The sequence below is a fragment of the Cavia porcellus genome, unplaced genomic scaffold (genome assembly GCF_034190915.1).
Source record: "Cavia porcellus strain 051 isolate PalLab524CR breed Dunkin Hartley unplaced genomic scaffold, mCavPor4.1 scaffold_5, whole genome shotgun sequence".
Taxonomy (NCBI): domain Eukaryota; kingdom Metazoa; phylum Chordata; class Mammalia; order Rodentia; family Caviidae; genus Cavia; species Cavia porcellus.
Genome location: NW_026947488.1, coordinates 12051930 through 12065670, shown reverse-complemented (window position 1 = coordinate 12065670; position 13741 = coordinate 12051930). Strand labels below are relative to the sequence as shown.

At 54.6% G+C, this 13741-nt stretch overlaps 1 protein-coding gene across 1 annotated transcript in view; it reads right to left on the bottom strand.

Annotated features, from left to right (window-relative positions):
* Positions 1–13367, bottom strand: part of Ripor3 (RIPOR family member 3) — a 61204-nt gene extending 47837 nt beyond the window's left edge. Inside the window, exon 1 of the mRNA XM_063248171.1 lies at positions 12832–13367. Within this exon, the coding sequence (XP_063104241.1) occupies positions 12832–12834 (3 nt within the window). The 5' untranslated portion in view covers positions 12835–13367. The remainder of the gene's footprint in view (positions 1–12831) is intronic.
* Positions 13368–13741: the final 374 nt, after the last annotated feature.

Here is a 13741-nt window from a genome sequence, read left to right as displayed (position 1 = left end):
AGGTCCCCTGATCCACAAAAGGTTTGACTGGGATGCGAGGTCCCCATGCCTCGTGCCTTGTGCAACGCCCTGCATCAACAGGGGCCAGGCAGAGCCACATTCTCTGCTGTCTCTGACCTCTGACCTTCTCCATGAGCAGCAGACCACTGAGTGGACAGCTCCACTGAGGGACAGGCCTCCTCCCAGCCCTACAGGACCAAGGACTGGCCAGGCATCTGCTGCTGGGCTCCTGAGACATGGGGCCAATCGCTGCCTGTTTTACCTCTTCACAGGCTCAGATCAGGAACTGCAGGAAGCTTTGGTTTATGCTGCCACACCAGCTGGTGGGTCTGGTTACTTTTGCAGGACTGAGCGTGGAACCCCAGGTCTTGCACGAGTTAGGCAAGCACCCTCCCACCCAACTGCATCTCCATGCCTGGCCGTAGTGTTGAGGTGGAGTCTGAGGCTGCTTTGGTGAAGCTTGTGATCACGTAGCAGTGCCTGCCCTGAGCTGAAGGAGGGGAGCTCTGTGCTGGTCTAAATGTACCTCCAACGGCACCACAGGTGTCCAGTGGTGAGGGATCCTGCACCATTTTTCTATGCACTGACGGGACACGGAGTAGGACCTGGTCCAATCAGACCACTACGACAGAGCCGTCACCGTGGCTGGCCCAGCCACATAAATCTCAACCCAGATCAAGGAAAATCAGCCCATGTGCCCCACTGGACCCAGCCATTCTACAGACAAAAGGAATCCTAGATTTCTAAATTCCATAAGCAAGTAAGGTCTCTTCAGCTTACGCTAACCACGAAGCAGGCACAGGCCAGATGTCCAGCTCCCAGCTCCCAGCTCTGGGAAATCTCAGGCCCGGCTCAGAGCCTTTTCTAGGGCAGGTTCTTCTCTCCCCTCTGCTTGCAGAGCCTGCAAACCCGAAGCAGCTGAGGAAGTGAGGATGGCAGAGGCCCCGGGGAGAGAGCTGCTGACGTGGGACATGGCTGGAGATCCCGACTCCCTGTCCCCTGCCCGGAAAGCTCCTACTCAGGGCCTCCTTAGAGGGCGGAGCGGGGAGCAAAGGGTAATCGGAGATGGAGTACTGGGCCAGATTGGAAAAAGACAGACAGACAGACAGACAAGAGGGGAAAATGGAAACAAAGTTTTGTAAACAAAGAGGAGAAGAACAAAGGAAGGGAGGGAAGGGAATGAAGAACTGAGATGTCCCTGTACACACACGTCTACCAGGTCACGCTCAACCTAGTCTTCTACCTTGTTATCGTCTGACAAACATCAGACCAGTCACAGGACAGAAAGCCATTGTCCCTGCATACGCAGGTGACAGGTGAGTCAGTGCACAGCCCCAACATGTCACTGGTGCCACGCCACTCTTGTCACCTGTTAGTGGGTGCTCAGTAGACCCCCTCAGTGAGGGGCTGCAGCCTGTGGGGCCGAGAGAGAGAGAACAAGGCTCTTTCCTCCGCTTCTGCAGGAGGATGGGCTTTAGATCCAGCTGGGGCCAAACCCAGGCTCTGCTCTCGTGGTGAGCAGCTTGTGGCATGGCCCTCGAGCCTCGAGGGGTGTGTGTGTATGTGTGTCTGTGTGTGTGTGTGTGTGTGTACACTTCTCATGATACACTAGGGCAAAGCTGATGGGACACCTCTGTCAAGATTAGATTATAAAAGATGGCAATGGGGGCTGGGGCTTTAGCTCAGCAGTATAAGCGCCTGCCTTGTAAGTGTGTGGTCATGAGTTCGATCCCCGGTACCAATAACAAAGAAAAAGACAAAAAACCAAAAAAAGATGGCAATCACACACACACACACACACACACACACACACACACACACACACCATGGCTTGTTCACAGTGAAAAAGCAAGCACCATGCCAGAGTGTCCCACGTGGTGGGGCTCTGAGCGGCCCCTGACCAACAGCCAGAGAGGAGTGGAAGCCTTGGCCCCAAGATCCACAGGAATGAGTCCTGCCACTACTGCGGGGAGATCTGGGGATTGCATGACTCGGGCCTCAGCAGCCCCATGAGAGACCCCGAAGCAGAGGAGAGGGGAGCTGTACCTGGGCCCGTGGCACACACACACACACCATGAGAAAACACAGGTATGCTGTTTACACGCTGCATTTTGGGGCCACCACGTGTGCAGCGAGACTCCTAACAAGTTTTATCAGCTCCACGCCCCTGGGGTTGCTTCACGTTCGTGTGTGTCCCTCGTCTAAGAATGGGTGTACGGATAGCCCTGCCCTGCCCTTAGGGTTCACTGTGAGAATGCACGGATGAAAGAGCGAATGGAGAGGCCACTGCTGGCGCAGAGAGAGCACGGAAGAGGAAAGGAACCCGAGCGTTGGGTCAGGATGGGGCTGTGAAGGGCCCTTGCTCTGCCCCAAGGCCAACTGTTCAGCTATCCCCGTGCGAAGGTCCCTTGAAGGCAAAGTCCCTTGGTCCCCACTTTACCCAGCCAGGTACTCCCAGGACACAGATCTGCCTGTGGCCCAGAGAAGCCAGTAGAGGTCAGGGTTTGGGGGCAGAGCCCCTGCTGAGCTCAGCACTGTGTGGGTATGATCGGGCACTCCATGTCCTCTGCCCCCTTCCTAGCCACCCTGTCCCTGTCTGTGGTCCTTCCTTTGTGGATTGTGCTCCCTGGCTGGGGGTGGGGCTGTTGTTACCAAAGGCTGGTGGACTTGGCACCCTGGAGACAGACAAACCAATGCCATCTGATAGCCCAGAAACCAACCCTTGCAGGAAGGCCACGGCCAGCTGCCCTCAGTCGCATGGCCCGGCCACGGCGGCCTTGGCGGTCGGTCCTAGGGGACAGGGACGAAGGGAGGGACCAGGCTTCAGCTCTCAAACTGTAGCAGGCGCCAGACTCCTAGGTAAGAGCACAGACCCTCAGCCCAGGTGCAGCTCACAGAGCTGGAAGCCCTAACACGTGTGAGGTCTGCTGCTCCACACCCAGGCCCGTGTGGTGCCCACGCCTGCGAGCTGTCACAGGCTGGCCTTCAACCCGACGCCTGTGTCCTCCCATCCATCCTCCTGTCATCCGGGCAGAAGGGACCCCGTGGCCTTTGCCTGTGCTTTCACACTCCTGAGAGGGGTGAAGACAAACCCTCAGTGTCCACAGGCCAGTCCACAGTAGCCCACCTGGAGCAGGTGGAGGCCTGGAGGGAACCCCAGCCCCTCATGGTCTGTCCCACTCCAGGGATCCCACAGCTGGGCCCTCGGGCCACCTACACTGGGCGACAACCAACAGCAGCCCTGGGCATGCGAAGACCCTGGGTGGTGAAGTCTCCTAGAAGGTCATTAGAAGGCTCCTGTCCACTACAGTGAGCAAACCAGGTGACAGTGACACTTAGCCTCGGCTGCTCTGAAGACACTGCCAGTTAGCACCATGACAACAGTGAGGTTCTCATTAACATCTAATTGAACTACTGAGTCCCACCAGCTCATGGACCCCCCTATACCCCTCTGTGGCAGGCTCTGTCATAACCATGTTTTACAGGGGGGCTGTCTCAGGCCCAGCTGGTCAGCAGCGGAAGCAGGACGTGAGCCTATGCAAGTGGTGAGTTCTGGGACCTGGCTGCCTCCTACCCACCTGCCTGTCAGCCCCAGGGAACATCAGCAGCTCGGCTTTGTCCTTTGAGACCACCTCGCCCCCCACGCATGTGCCATGTCCTCCAGGGCCTCCAACCTGCCCACTAGCTCACCCTGCTGACTGAGCAACTGTTTCCTGGCCCCAAAGCTCCAGGCACTGGAAATTACAGTCCTTTCCTCCTCTCTCCGAGATCTAACTGCTCACATCTCCCACCAGCCAAAGCAGCTCACTTCCCTGTCCACAGCACAAGCCCGTTAGGATGTAAATCACCATGTATCCACTGCAGTGCAGTCATTCGTCCTTGCCAAGCCCACTCCAGCCCCACTGGCCTCCACTGTCTGCTCTGAGCTCAAGCAACAACTGCATCCCCCAAGGACCTTTTCCAGGTTGGGCCCGAGAGGTCAGGGCTCACTGATGGGGCAGAAATTCAGTAGCCCAAGTCAACCCACCCATGCAGTGCATAGGTAGGCAAGAGGATGGCCCAGGTAACCTAACAAGACCCTGGCTCAGTGAGCTGACTCACAGGTATGCCTAGATGTCCAGAAGGCACACTGGCAGGGACAGAGTCCAAACTGGCTCACCACCCACAGGACAGCCGGGCCCAAGCGGCACCAAGCATGGCTTCACATTGGTAGAGACGCACATATTACCTGGCTGCAGAGGATCGTGGAGAGAGGTGTGGGCCAGGAAAGCACTGCATCTCCTACAGGGAAAGCTCCTGGAATTCAACTGCAGGATCACAAAACCTGGCCAGCATTAGAGCAGTCAGACAGGAAAGAATCCATCTTAACCCTGGAATTTACCTGCTGTGAGACCTTGGGTAAGTCAGTTCATCTCTCTGGTCTTCAGAGATAATCACAGAACCCAGTTCCCAGGATCACAGGGAGCAGAAAACAGGAGGAAGAAAGAAAAGAATAGGATGGTGCCCTTGCCCAACACTCAGAGTGCCTGCTGGTCATTCTGGGTTAGGGGAGGCCGTGAACCCGAGGACTGGGGACCCCATGTGAGCACAGGACCCACAGAGAGCAGCCACATGGAGATCAAGTCACAGTCTGCAGGGTGGAGCCACAAGCCAGGAGCAACAGGATTCCTGGCCAGCCCCAGAAAGAAGAGGAGGCAAGAAAGGATGCCCCCGCTGGGTCCTAGGCAGACACCTTGATTTCAGGCTTCAGAACTGTGGAAGAGCTAATGCCTCTGGTTTCAGCCACCTGGTTTGTGAAACTTGGTTACACAGCAGCAGAAAGCAGATACAGGCAGTTTCTGTGTTCCAGGTACCTTGTAATTGTGTGAATTCACTTCAGCCCTTTCCAGACCACAAAAGGCAACCAGCAGGGTGGACAGAAAAGAAAGAGCAAAGACAGGCAAGTCCTCTGGGCAGCGGAGGTCCCCACCCGGCTCGGAGTGTTTTTCCACCAGGAAGTAGGAACAGTTCATCTGAGTTTCTTCACCCTTTGTCCCAAGATGCAAAAATGTGAGACGTGTGAGTGCGCTGACCACAGGGACACTGTGTTCACCCCATCATCCACTTCCTGCACGGGGCTGGGGGTCAGGGCGCACATCGGGGACATGGGCCTGACTCCTGATTGTCATGTTCCTGCTACGGCAGTGGGCACAGGTCCCCTCCTTGAGCTTCTCAACTGTGAAATTGGGGCGACAATGCCTGGCCCCTGGCCCCTCAGTTCAGTCCAAACCACTGGCCACATCTCCTTTTCCTGCTTGATTCTCCTGGCCACATCTTGGAACCGGTTTCTTTTTCAGAGCCTCCCTGAGACCTAGTCCCACGTTGGTACTTCCTGAACATGGTACTCAACACAATTAGGCGGGAAAGGTTTGGCCCAGGATGCCCCACACATCCTGATGTTCAACACGAAAGCTAGGATTTGGTGTTGATTACCTCCTGCTTCCCTGGCCTCTCTAGCCAGAGCAATTCAGTGTCATTCTTGGTACTTAGCAAAGCTCCTGGAACCCACTCAAGTGCCAATGCACCACTGTACCGCAGAACTCAGCCCCTCAGCTAATCCATCAGGCAGGCACCGCGGCTATTAGCGCTGGTAACGGGCAACACCATTGAGCCACCATCGAGCAGGGATTAGCTAGATCCAAAGCAATGTATGCTCGGCTTCATTTAACTCTCAAGGACGAATCCACGAGATGCATAGTGTGAGTCTCCTCATTTTCGAGCAAAAATTCAGTCCGTGAGAAGAACAGTTTCCCGGGCCATGGAGCTGGGTCTGACTCCCTTGATAGTCTCTTCCAACTTGGAGGCCGCTGCTCGCAGGTCCCTGTGCCCAAGGGCCCCCCTAACACCAGCCAATATATCTCGTGTCAGAGCCAGAGTCCAGCGTCTCTGAGACCTGCCCAGACCTCCGTGTGAAATCCATGGTTACCACTGCTTTTCTGCTATTCAGAAGAGGATACAGGGGCTGGGGACCCGTGGCAGAGGCACTAGGAAGTCAGAACCAAAGTCAGCCTGACTCCACATCTTGGGCTCTCCATCACAGGTCATTTCGCCTCCTAGGATGGAGACAGACCCCCAGGAGTGCCAAGCCAGCGACTAATCTAGCAAAGGGTGCAGAGATCTCAGGGCCTCCTAGAGGAAAAGGGTCAAAGGGCCATCAGAATCTCTGTGGCGTGGGCTTTTACTCTGCAGACCAAAGTGAAGGCATTTGCCAGGAACCCGGGGCCCTGTGGCAGCTCACTCACCTAGGGACGAAGGAGGAGTCTGTCCCTCTCCCATGCCTTGGCTCAGGCCCATCTGCAGGCCAGGGCTGCACTGGCCATGCAGCTGCACCTCTCATCCTGCAGGCCCCAGAATGGAGTCTATAGCCAGGGTTAATGCATGTTTTACACACCTAAGGGCGGGGCGGGGGTGGGCGGGCACACAAAGCCTTGCGCCATTCAACTCACTGGGTTTGTGACCACTCTAGATTGGAACCTAGCCAGATGTGGTGGCACACACCTGTAACCCCAGCACTCAGGAGGCTGAGGTGGGAGGACCACAAGTTCTAAGTGAGTCTGGCTACAGAATGAGTTCAAGATCAGGCTGCACTACATAGCAAGACTCCCCAAAATCCACCCCCCAAAAACAGACCTGTTGTAGGCAGTTTTCAAGGAAAATGATTATACACAGGACACATAATTTTTAGTACTATTTATAATGATCATCCAAGGAGTCAAAAACAAAGTGCAAGAAATTTGTCCACACTAAAGACCTAGAGAATCCAGCTGAGGGCCTGGATGCCACATCGATGTCCTGCGTGAGTCCAGCTGAAGACCTAGAGCCCATGACAATGGTCCCACCGAGTCCCACCGGAGACTGGAGCCCACGACAATGACTCATGCAGTTCACTTCACGGATCTGCACTGGGAAGACTCAGTGGCCAGCAGTGGAAGCCAGAAAGTCTGTGCCAGCAGGGTGAAGGAGCTGTGCCAGCAGCTGAGGGGTCTGCACTGGAGCCAGGAAGTGACGCTCAAGGTAAGGACTAGGGCTCCCCCAAAAAGTACCACAGCCATCCTCAGGGACAGTAAGGTCCACAGCTCCTCTGATGATGAGAAGAGCCAAGCTCATGTCAAGAAAGCAGCTCAACAAACTCCTCCAGAAGAACCAACGGCAACAGGAGAACCAACAGCCCCACACGACAACTCTTCTCTCCAGGTCTCCTTTTTATGCTGGCAACGGTCCTCAGGTGGCCATGTGCGCTCAGCACCACGCTGACTCAGTTCAGCGGGTATTACAAGTTGACCACCAGTTAACAGCCCACCACAGGACCGATCTCACACCCACCAACAGGGGACCCAGCTAAGCTACCTTGGCAGAACCACACACACAGCTCAAGGACAACAGAGGAAGAGGAGAAGTCCAGGATAAATAACAAAACCACAAGGGATGCCTGGGGGACCACACGCTGTCAGGGCTCCTCCCGAGTGAGGCACATGCATGACTTTCTTAATGTTTTTCTTTTGCTTGAAACAGGGTCTCACCATGCAATCTAGGCCAGCCTTGAGCTCATTATATAACCCAGGGTGGCCTTGAACCCATGAGTCTCCTGCCTCAGCCTCCTAAGTGCTAGGATTACAGGCAAGCACCACCACACCGCCCTTCATGTAACTGTTACTCCACTCTGGGGACAAGGCACCGTCACCACCACTCTACAATGAGGAAACTGAGGCAGGGAGAGGTTGAGCACCTTGCCCAAGGCTCACGGCTAAGAGTGGCACTGGGCACTGGGGTCCCCCTGTAAACCCCTCTCCCAGCTTTGTTTGCCCTCTGCCAGAGGTCTCTGGAATCTGGGAAAGAAAACAGTCACTGGACAACCACCAGGGATGCTCCCTGCTGCCCTGGCCCGGAGCAGGTGTCAGTAAGAGAGGCAGGACCTCGGGAGTGCGACCTCCACCATCTGGGGCCAAGCCGGACCACTCAGGTGCAAGGGCTGCCAGCTGCTCACTCTGGTTTGGCCAGCAGGGCCCACGGATTATTTTTCCAGCTTTTCCTGGAGTCATGACAAGGAAAACTAAACGATCCACAGGCCCTCTTTCATCACTAACAGTCGGGTTTCATGGCGGGGGTGCAGGAAGGAAAGGAAAATCACTTTTTCCCGACTTTAAGCTAATCAGCAGAACTCAGGGCCAGGCAGTCAAGGTGCTGCTGTTGAGAAAAGCTGTTCTCGAGCAGAACTAATCAGCAACAGAAACCGAACCCCCGCCCCTGCAAAGAAAAACCATGTCTACACATGCTTCAGCCCGAAAAGCAGCCTCTGCGAGAGAGGTGTTCCAGACCCGCTGTGTGCAACTGCCTGAGTACCCAGCGGTCTCAGCTCGATGAGACCGAGGCAGCCTGTGCTGGCCTGGCCTCATTAGATGGCCGTGACGATCAGTGGCCAAACTGGAAATTGGTCTGGAGCGGACATTGGCTTTCCAGCGTTTGGCTCCAGAGTCCCCCACCCACCCACACAGGGCTCTCCCAAGAGCCAGGGAGCCTTGTCACCTTGGCAACAGCAAAGGAACATTTTGTCAAGTGTTTAGGAAGTGCCTACTGTGTTCCAACAAGCACTGAATGAAGAACCACTGTAGTACACAGTGGTGAGCACGGCAGGCAACATTGAGACAAATTCCTGCCTCCTGGAAACACATTCTGGAAGGGGATTGGGAGGGAGAGAAAAATACATGACATGTTAGGCAAACGAGGAAAGGGGGGAAGGGAGGCCAGGGGTGCAAGAGGCAGGGCTGTAATTTTAAACAGAGATCACAGAGGCTTCACTGAGAAGCTGATGGTGGTGTTTGTTGGGGTCTGGCCATGTTGCCCATGCTGGTCTCAAATGTGAGCTGGAGCAATCCTCCTGCCTCAGCCTTCTGAATCGCTGGGACAAGAAGTGTGTACCACCACACCAACGTTTGGTTTTTCTTTTCCTTTTTGTTCCTCTTTTTTAGTGCCGGGAATGAAATCCCAGAACTCATGTATACTGGGCAAGCATTCTGCAACTGAGCCACATATCCAGCCCAATTCCACTTTTGAAAATTAAAGTTATAAAAAATAAAAAAAAGACAAAACTGAAGGAGCCAGAGGAAGGTCTAAAACAGTAGACACCTAGCTTTAAGCAGGGTTCCCCAGGGTGAGTGCCAGGGCTGAACAAACACAACATGCCCATTTGTTGTCCTTCAAGAGCTGCTATGGCCCGGGTCCCCTCTTGTGTCACTGTCCCATTCTTTTGGCTGAAGTCCCTCCCGGCCTCCTCCTGGCCAGTGAACGCAGAGGTGGGACTTGGGAAAGAGAAACATTTTCCTCTCATGCTTGCAGGCCAGGAGAACTGGAATCGGCCCACCTGGCTCTGAAGGCGTCTAAAAATAGAAAGTTGTTTCAACTTCCCCATAGGTTTGCCTCGCTGTTCCTTTAACACGTTCCAAGATGCCATTTCTATTCAAGAATCATTCTCTGCACAGCAACACAAGAGATGGCAGGAGCAAGGCCTGGATGGGAACGGAATTACCAGAGGGCTGCTGCTGCTGGGACCCTGGAAACACCCAGCGAATGCAGGCGTGGCGTGTGCAACAGAAGCAGGACACGTCTCAGGGCTCCCAGCACGTCTGTGTTGGGTTTCGCCCCAGCTCCTCCGTCTATACCTTACAGCTACTATAGGTTCCGCCCGTTCGAAACTCAGCATGGTGCCTGCCCAACATAGATAACATTGGGCCCTACAGCGACAGCGAGTTCCTTCACTACTGACCTCCGTGTTCTTCCAAGCCCTACATTGAACTTCCTGCTTTTTGATCGCGCCAGCATTCCACCAATCAGCTGTCAATACGTCATTCTGCCCGCCCCCTTCAAACTCCACCCCCGTCAAACCGCATAAAAGCTCACCGCTTCGCTGCCTTGGAGGGAGCTTGTAGTCTTCTGCAGCTCTCCCGTGCCTGCAATAAAGGTGTTTTTCTTTTTTTCCTGCCTTTGCTTCTCTGTCGAGCCAAGAAAAACCTATCAGCTACTGTGGATGAAAGAGTGTGGTTCTTCAAGGAAACTGGTTCATGGTTTACTGTACTTGAGCTCACCCAGCTCTTGAACTAGTGCCTCGCCCTTTGGTGGATCCAACAGACTTGCGTGTTTCATCAGCATCGTTAGCTTTTTCTCCTCACTTTCTCAAATCCAGAAAATCAACAAAACAATAAATCAAGTCCTGAGCTGTAACTCTTGGCCTACTTCCATCCTGTAAATACTCCTACTGCAGCCGATTTCAAGCTACCGAGTTGAAATCTTGGAAAATGGAGTTAGGAAGGGCTGGGCAGTAGCGCACCAGGTGAGTGGGGCAGGTGTAGGCTGCCTCGGGAGGTCAGGAAACAGCAAAGTGTGGTTTCTTGGGGCAGCACTGCTCAGCTGCAGAGCCTGTGCTTAGCATGTGTGAGGCCCTGGGTTCCATCCCAGCTTCAAAAAAAAAAAGTGATTTAAAAAATGCGAAGTGATATACTTTGAGTACTAGTCATGTTTTTAAAACATATAATTTCTTTAATTGGAAGTTTATAAGAAATGTAATTTTTTAACAACCAGTTTACCAAATTCCTAAAAATCTGACAGTTGGCTTTCAATGGCTGCACAGACTGGCGCCAGTGCAACACAGGGTCTGGGAACACATGGCAGAGCATGGGGCCAAGATGGGGAAGAAGCCATAATCCCTGCATCTGCCCAGAGCCAAGAGCTTCTCAGGCAGAAAGCATGGGAAGCCTGGGGAGAATCCAGAGAAGCCCCTGTGAGCCTCAGTGTGCTCTGGGTGGCAGTGAGCTTCTCCAAGAGGCTCAGAGGAGAGAGGAACAGCAAATAAGGCAAGAGACCTGTTCGTGAGCTAGGTGAGGTCTGTGTAGAGAGCTCCCCAGAAAGAACTGGGGGACAGTAGAACACACGCCAAGCCTGAGTGTATGGGCGCCCCACAGTCAGCAGGTCTGAGGCACAGAAACCAGGATCGAGACCACCCATGAGGCTTTGGAGAGGCTACAGGCCCTAGAGCTGTTGCCCCTGACATGAGCAACAACTGTCATCAGGGCACAGGCCTGTGGCTGTCTGCCTAAGCCCCACCTGCCTTCAGGACCCCCAAATGCTCTGGGCACTTCCAGGGGGAGATTTTCCTGCCTGCTTAGATCTTCTCTTATGCTTAGCCCCACTCACCTAGTTTGGAGCAGCGGTCTCCTCCAACCAGAGCCTCAGGATCTTAGAACTGGTTAGAGGAGATCTCACACATTTCCTAAAATAATCCCTCTGTTTCACAGATGTGGAAACTGAGACTGCAAAAAGGGAAGGGACTTGCTCAAGGTCACAAAATCCAGGGCAGACCTGGGCAGGGTAACCAACTGACCAGCTTCCCCAGGACTCAAAAGCAGACATGGATCAGGGGTGAGGGGGGCGCATATTAGCTGCTCATGCTAGAGCTAGGGCCACCACTACTCAGGTCTCCACTGGTCCCTGGGGCAGAGCTTCCGAGCCAGGCCCCGAAAGAAGGAAGGGCTGCATCCATGCAGAACTGTTGTGGGCTGGAATTTTCCAGAGGAAGTAGAAGAAGGCCACATATGGGTGTTAGGACATTCACCCCTGGCCAGATGCCTGGCCCCCTAGGGATTTCCCACCTGCTGCATCCCTGCCGTGGACTTCCTGGCCCTTGGATGTCAACTGCATCCACCTCCTCCGTGCCAGGCACACAGCTGGCTTTATCTGCATCTTATCCCCTGATGCTGCCAGCCACAGCTGCAGGGGCATATATGCAAATAGCCTAGGAGGTCTTAATTTGTGATTCCTCCAGGGGAGGCGTGTGGAAAGCGCTGCATGTGTTTCACAATTCTGTTTGGTCCTAAGGAGCTGTGCAGCCCCATAATGATTTGAAACAGATTTTTAAAAGGCAAAATAAACTTGGAACAAAACCTAGTCAATGCATGTGCCGCTCTCCCCACCCCCAGCTCTCTCCACCTCTGACATTAACTCTCTTCTGTCACACCCCAGGAGCCTCCTACAACACACTGCCAACCCAGCGAATTGCACAGGGACCTGTGCAGGCCAGGAACCCCTGTCCCATCCCAGGGCACCATGGCCATGCCGGAGATGACATCCCATCCTGGTAGGTGCAGGCTGAGTTCAGGGTGGGCTCCTCTGCCCACCCTGTCCCCTCTGCAGGTCATGCCTGCGTGTGCCTTTAACACTCCCTTTCCCCTGCTTCCTGGGACAGTCACACGTACAGGACGAAAAATGCAGGCCACTGGAGATGGGCATTTAAGTTCAGGCAAAGCCAGATCAGAGACACCTAAGTCTCTGATCTTCATCTCTGCCCCCGATGGGCTGTGTGACCTCATGCAAATTACTTCACTTTTCTGGACCTCTGTGTCTTCGGTGTACAATGACAATAATAATTCTTAGCCCACAGGGAGAATCCTGGGGACTCCTGTTCTGAAGTCCCAAAAGCATCTGGCATATAGCAGAGGCACAAGAAATAGCATCATGGTAAGAGTCTTTTAAAGAGCACCATTTTAACTGCTCCATTTAGAGATGGACAGAGGTACGGAGAGGGGAAAGCATCTGCCCAAAGCCACACAGCAGAATTCTGCGATCCTCTCCCTGCCTCAGCCGCGGTTCCCTTCTGCTGCCTAGAGAGCTCCAGGTGGGACCTGGGGAAGCACCGCACCCCCCTTCCCCAACCTCTTTCTAGAAGTCTGGTCAGCTCGCCAGGCAGCGGCAGGACCTCCCGTCCACACGGCACACCACACGCAGGGAGGGGCTGCTTCCACTCACCATCGAGCAAGTCCGGACACCGAGGTCTGAGTTCCGCTGTCCCGGCTGCCAGGCTTTCTCTATTGCTGTGAGCCAGCGTCAGCTCCCATCCGCGGGACTCCAGGACTCAAGCTGGCACCAGCTGTCTGGCTGGGAGATGGCCCTGGGGCTCCACTGAGTCCCAGTCTTCCTTTGGGTGCAGAGGGTCGTGCTCTGCCGGCTCTGATAAAGCCACAAGGACTCTTATCTAGCGGTGGCTGGGTGTGGGCGCCAGCTGTGGACTGGGGTTCCAGGAAGCCTGCCTGGGGGCCCCTTGGCTGTTCCCGATCCCCCCGGATGCAGCCTGCTGCTCTGGCTATGGCCGATTGCCTGTCAGTGTCACTCTGAGCTCTGCCAGGGAGAATTCCACGCTGGCCCCCAGCAGGCGGGGCCCCCACCCCATGACGTCCCACCCCCCATTCCCATCTTGGCAGCTAATTTCAAGTCCGCACAGTGTTTGTGGTCGTGTCCTGAATGCTCCTCGATTAATCACCGAGCCTCTGATTCCTGCTCTGCCTCAGAGGGGGCGGAGGGGACGCCTGGAGGTTTCTGTTTATTCCACTCTGCACCGGCTCATGCTAATCACAAACAGACAGGGACGTGGCTTCCCCTCCCTTCTCCATCCTCCCCTTCCTCCTCCCACTTCACTCCTGCTTTTCTCTTTCCCATCCGTCCCCCTCTTCCGTTGCATCTGACCCTCCACACACCTCTTCCTCTGGTCCTGGGTTTCCCTGGAGTCCTTTCTGCCCCCTGCACCTCCCAGTTACCCCGCGGTGATGAATTCACTTGGCCTGGTCCCTGGTCCCTGGCATCCACAGAGGAAAGGTCCGGCCTTTTCACTGCATTTTCTTTGATTTTTAATAACAGAATTACCTCACGGTCCTGGCTGGCC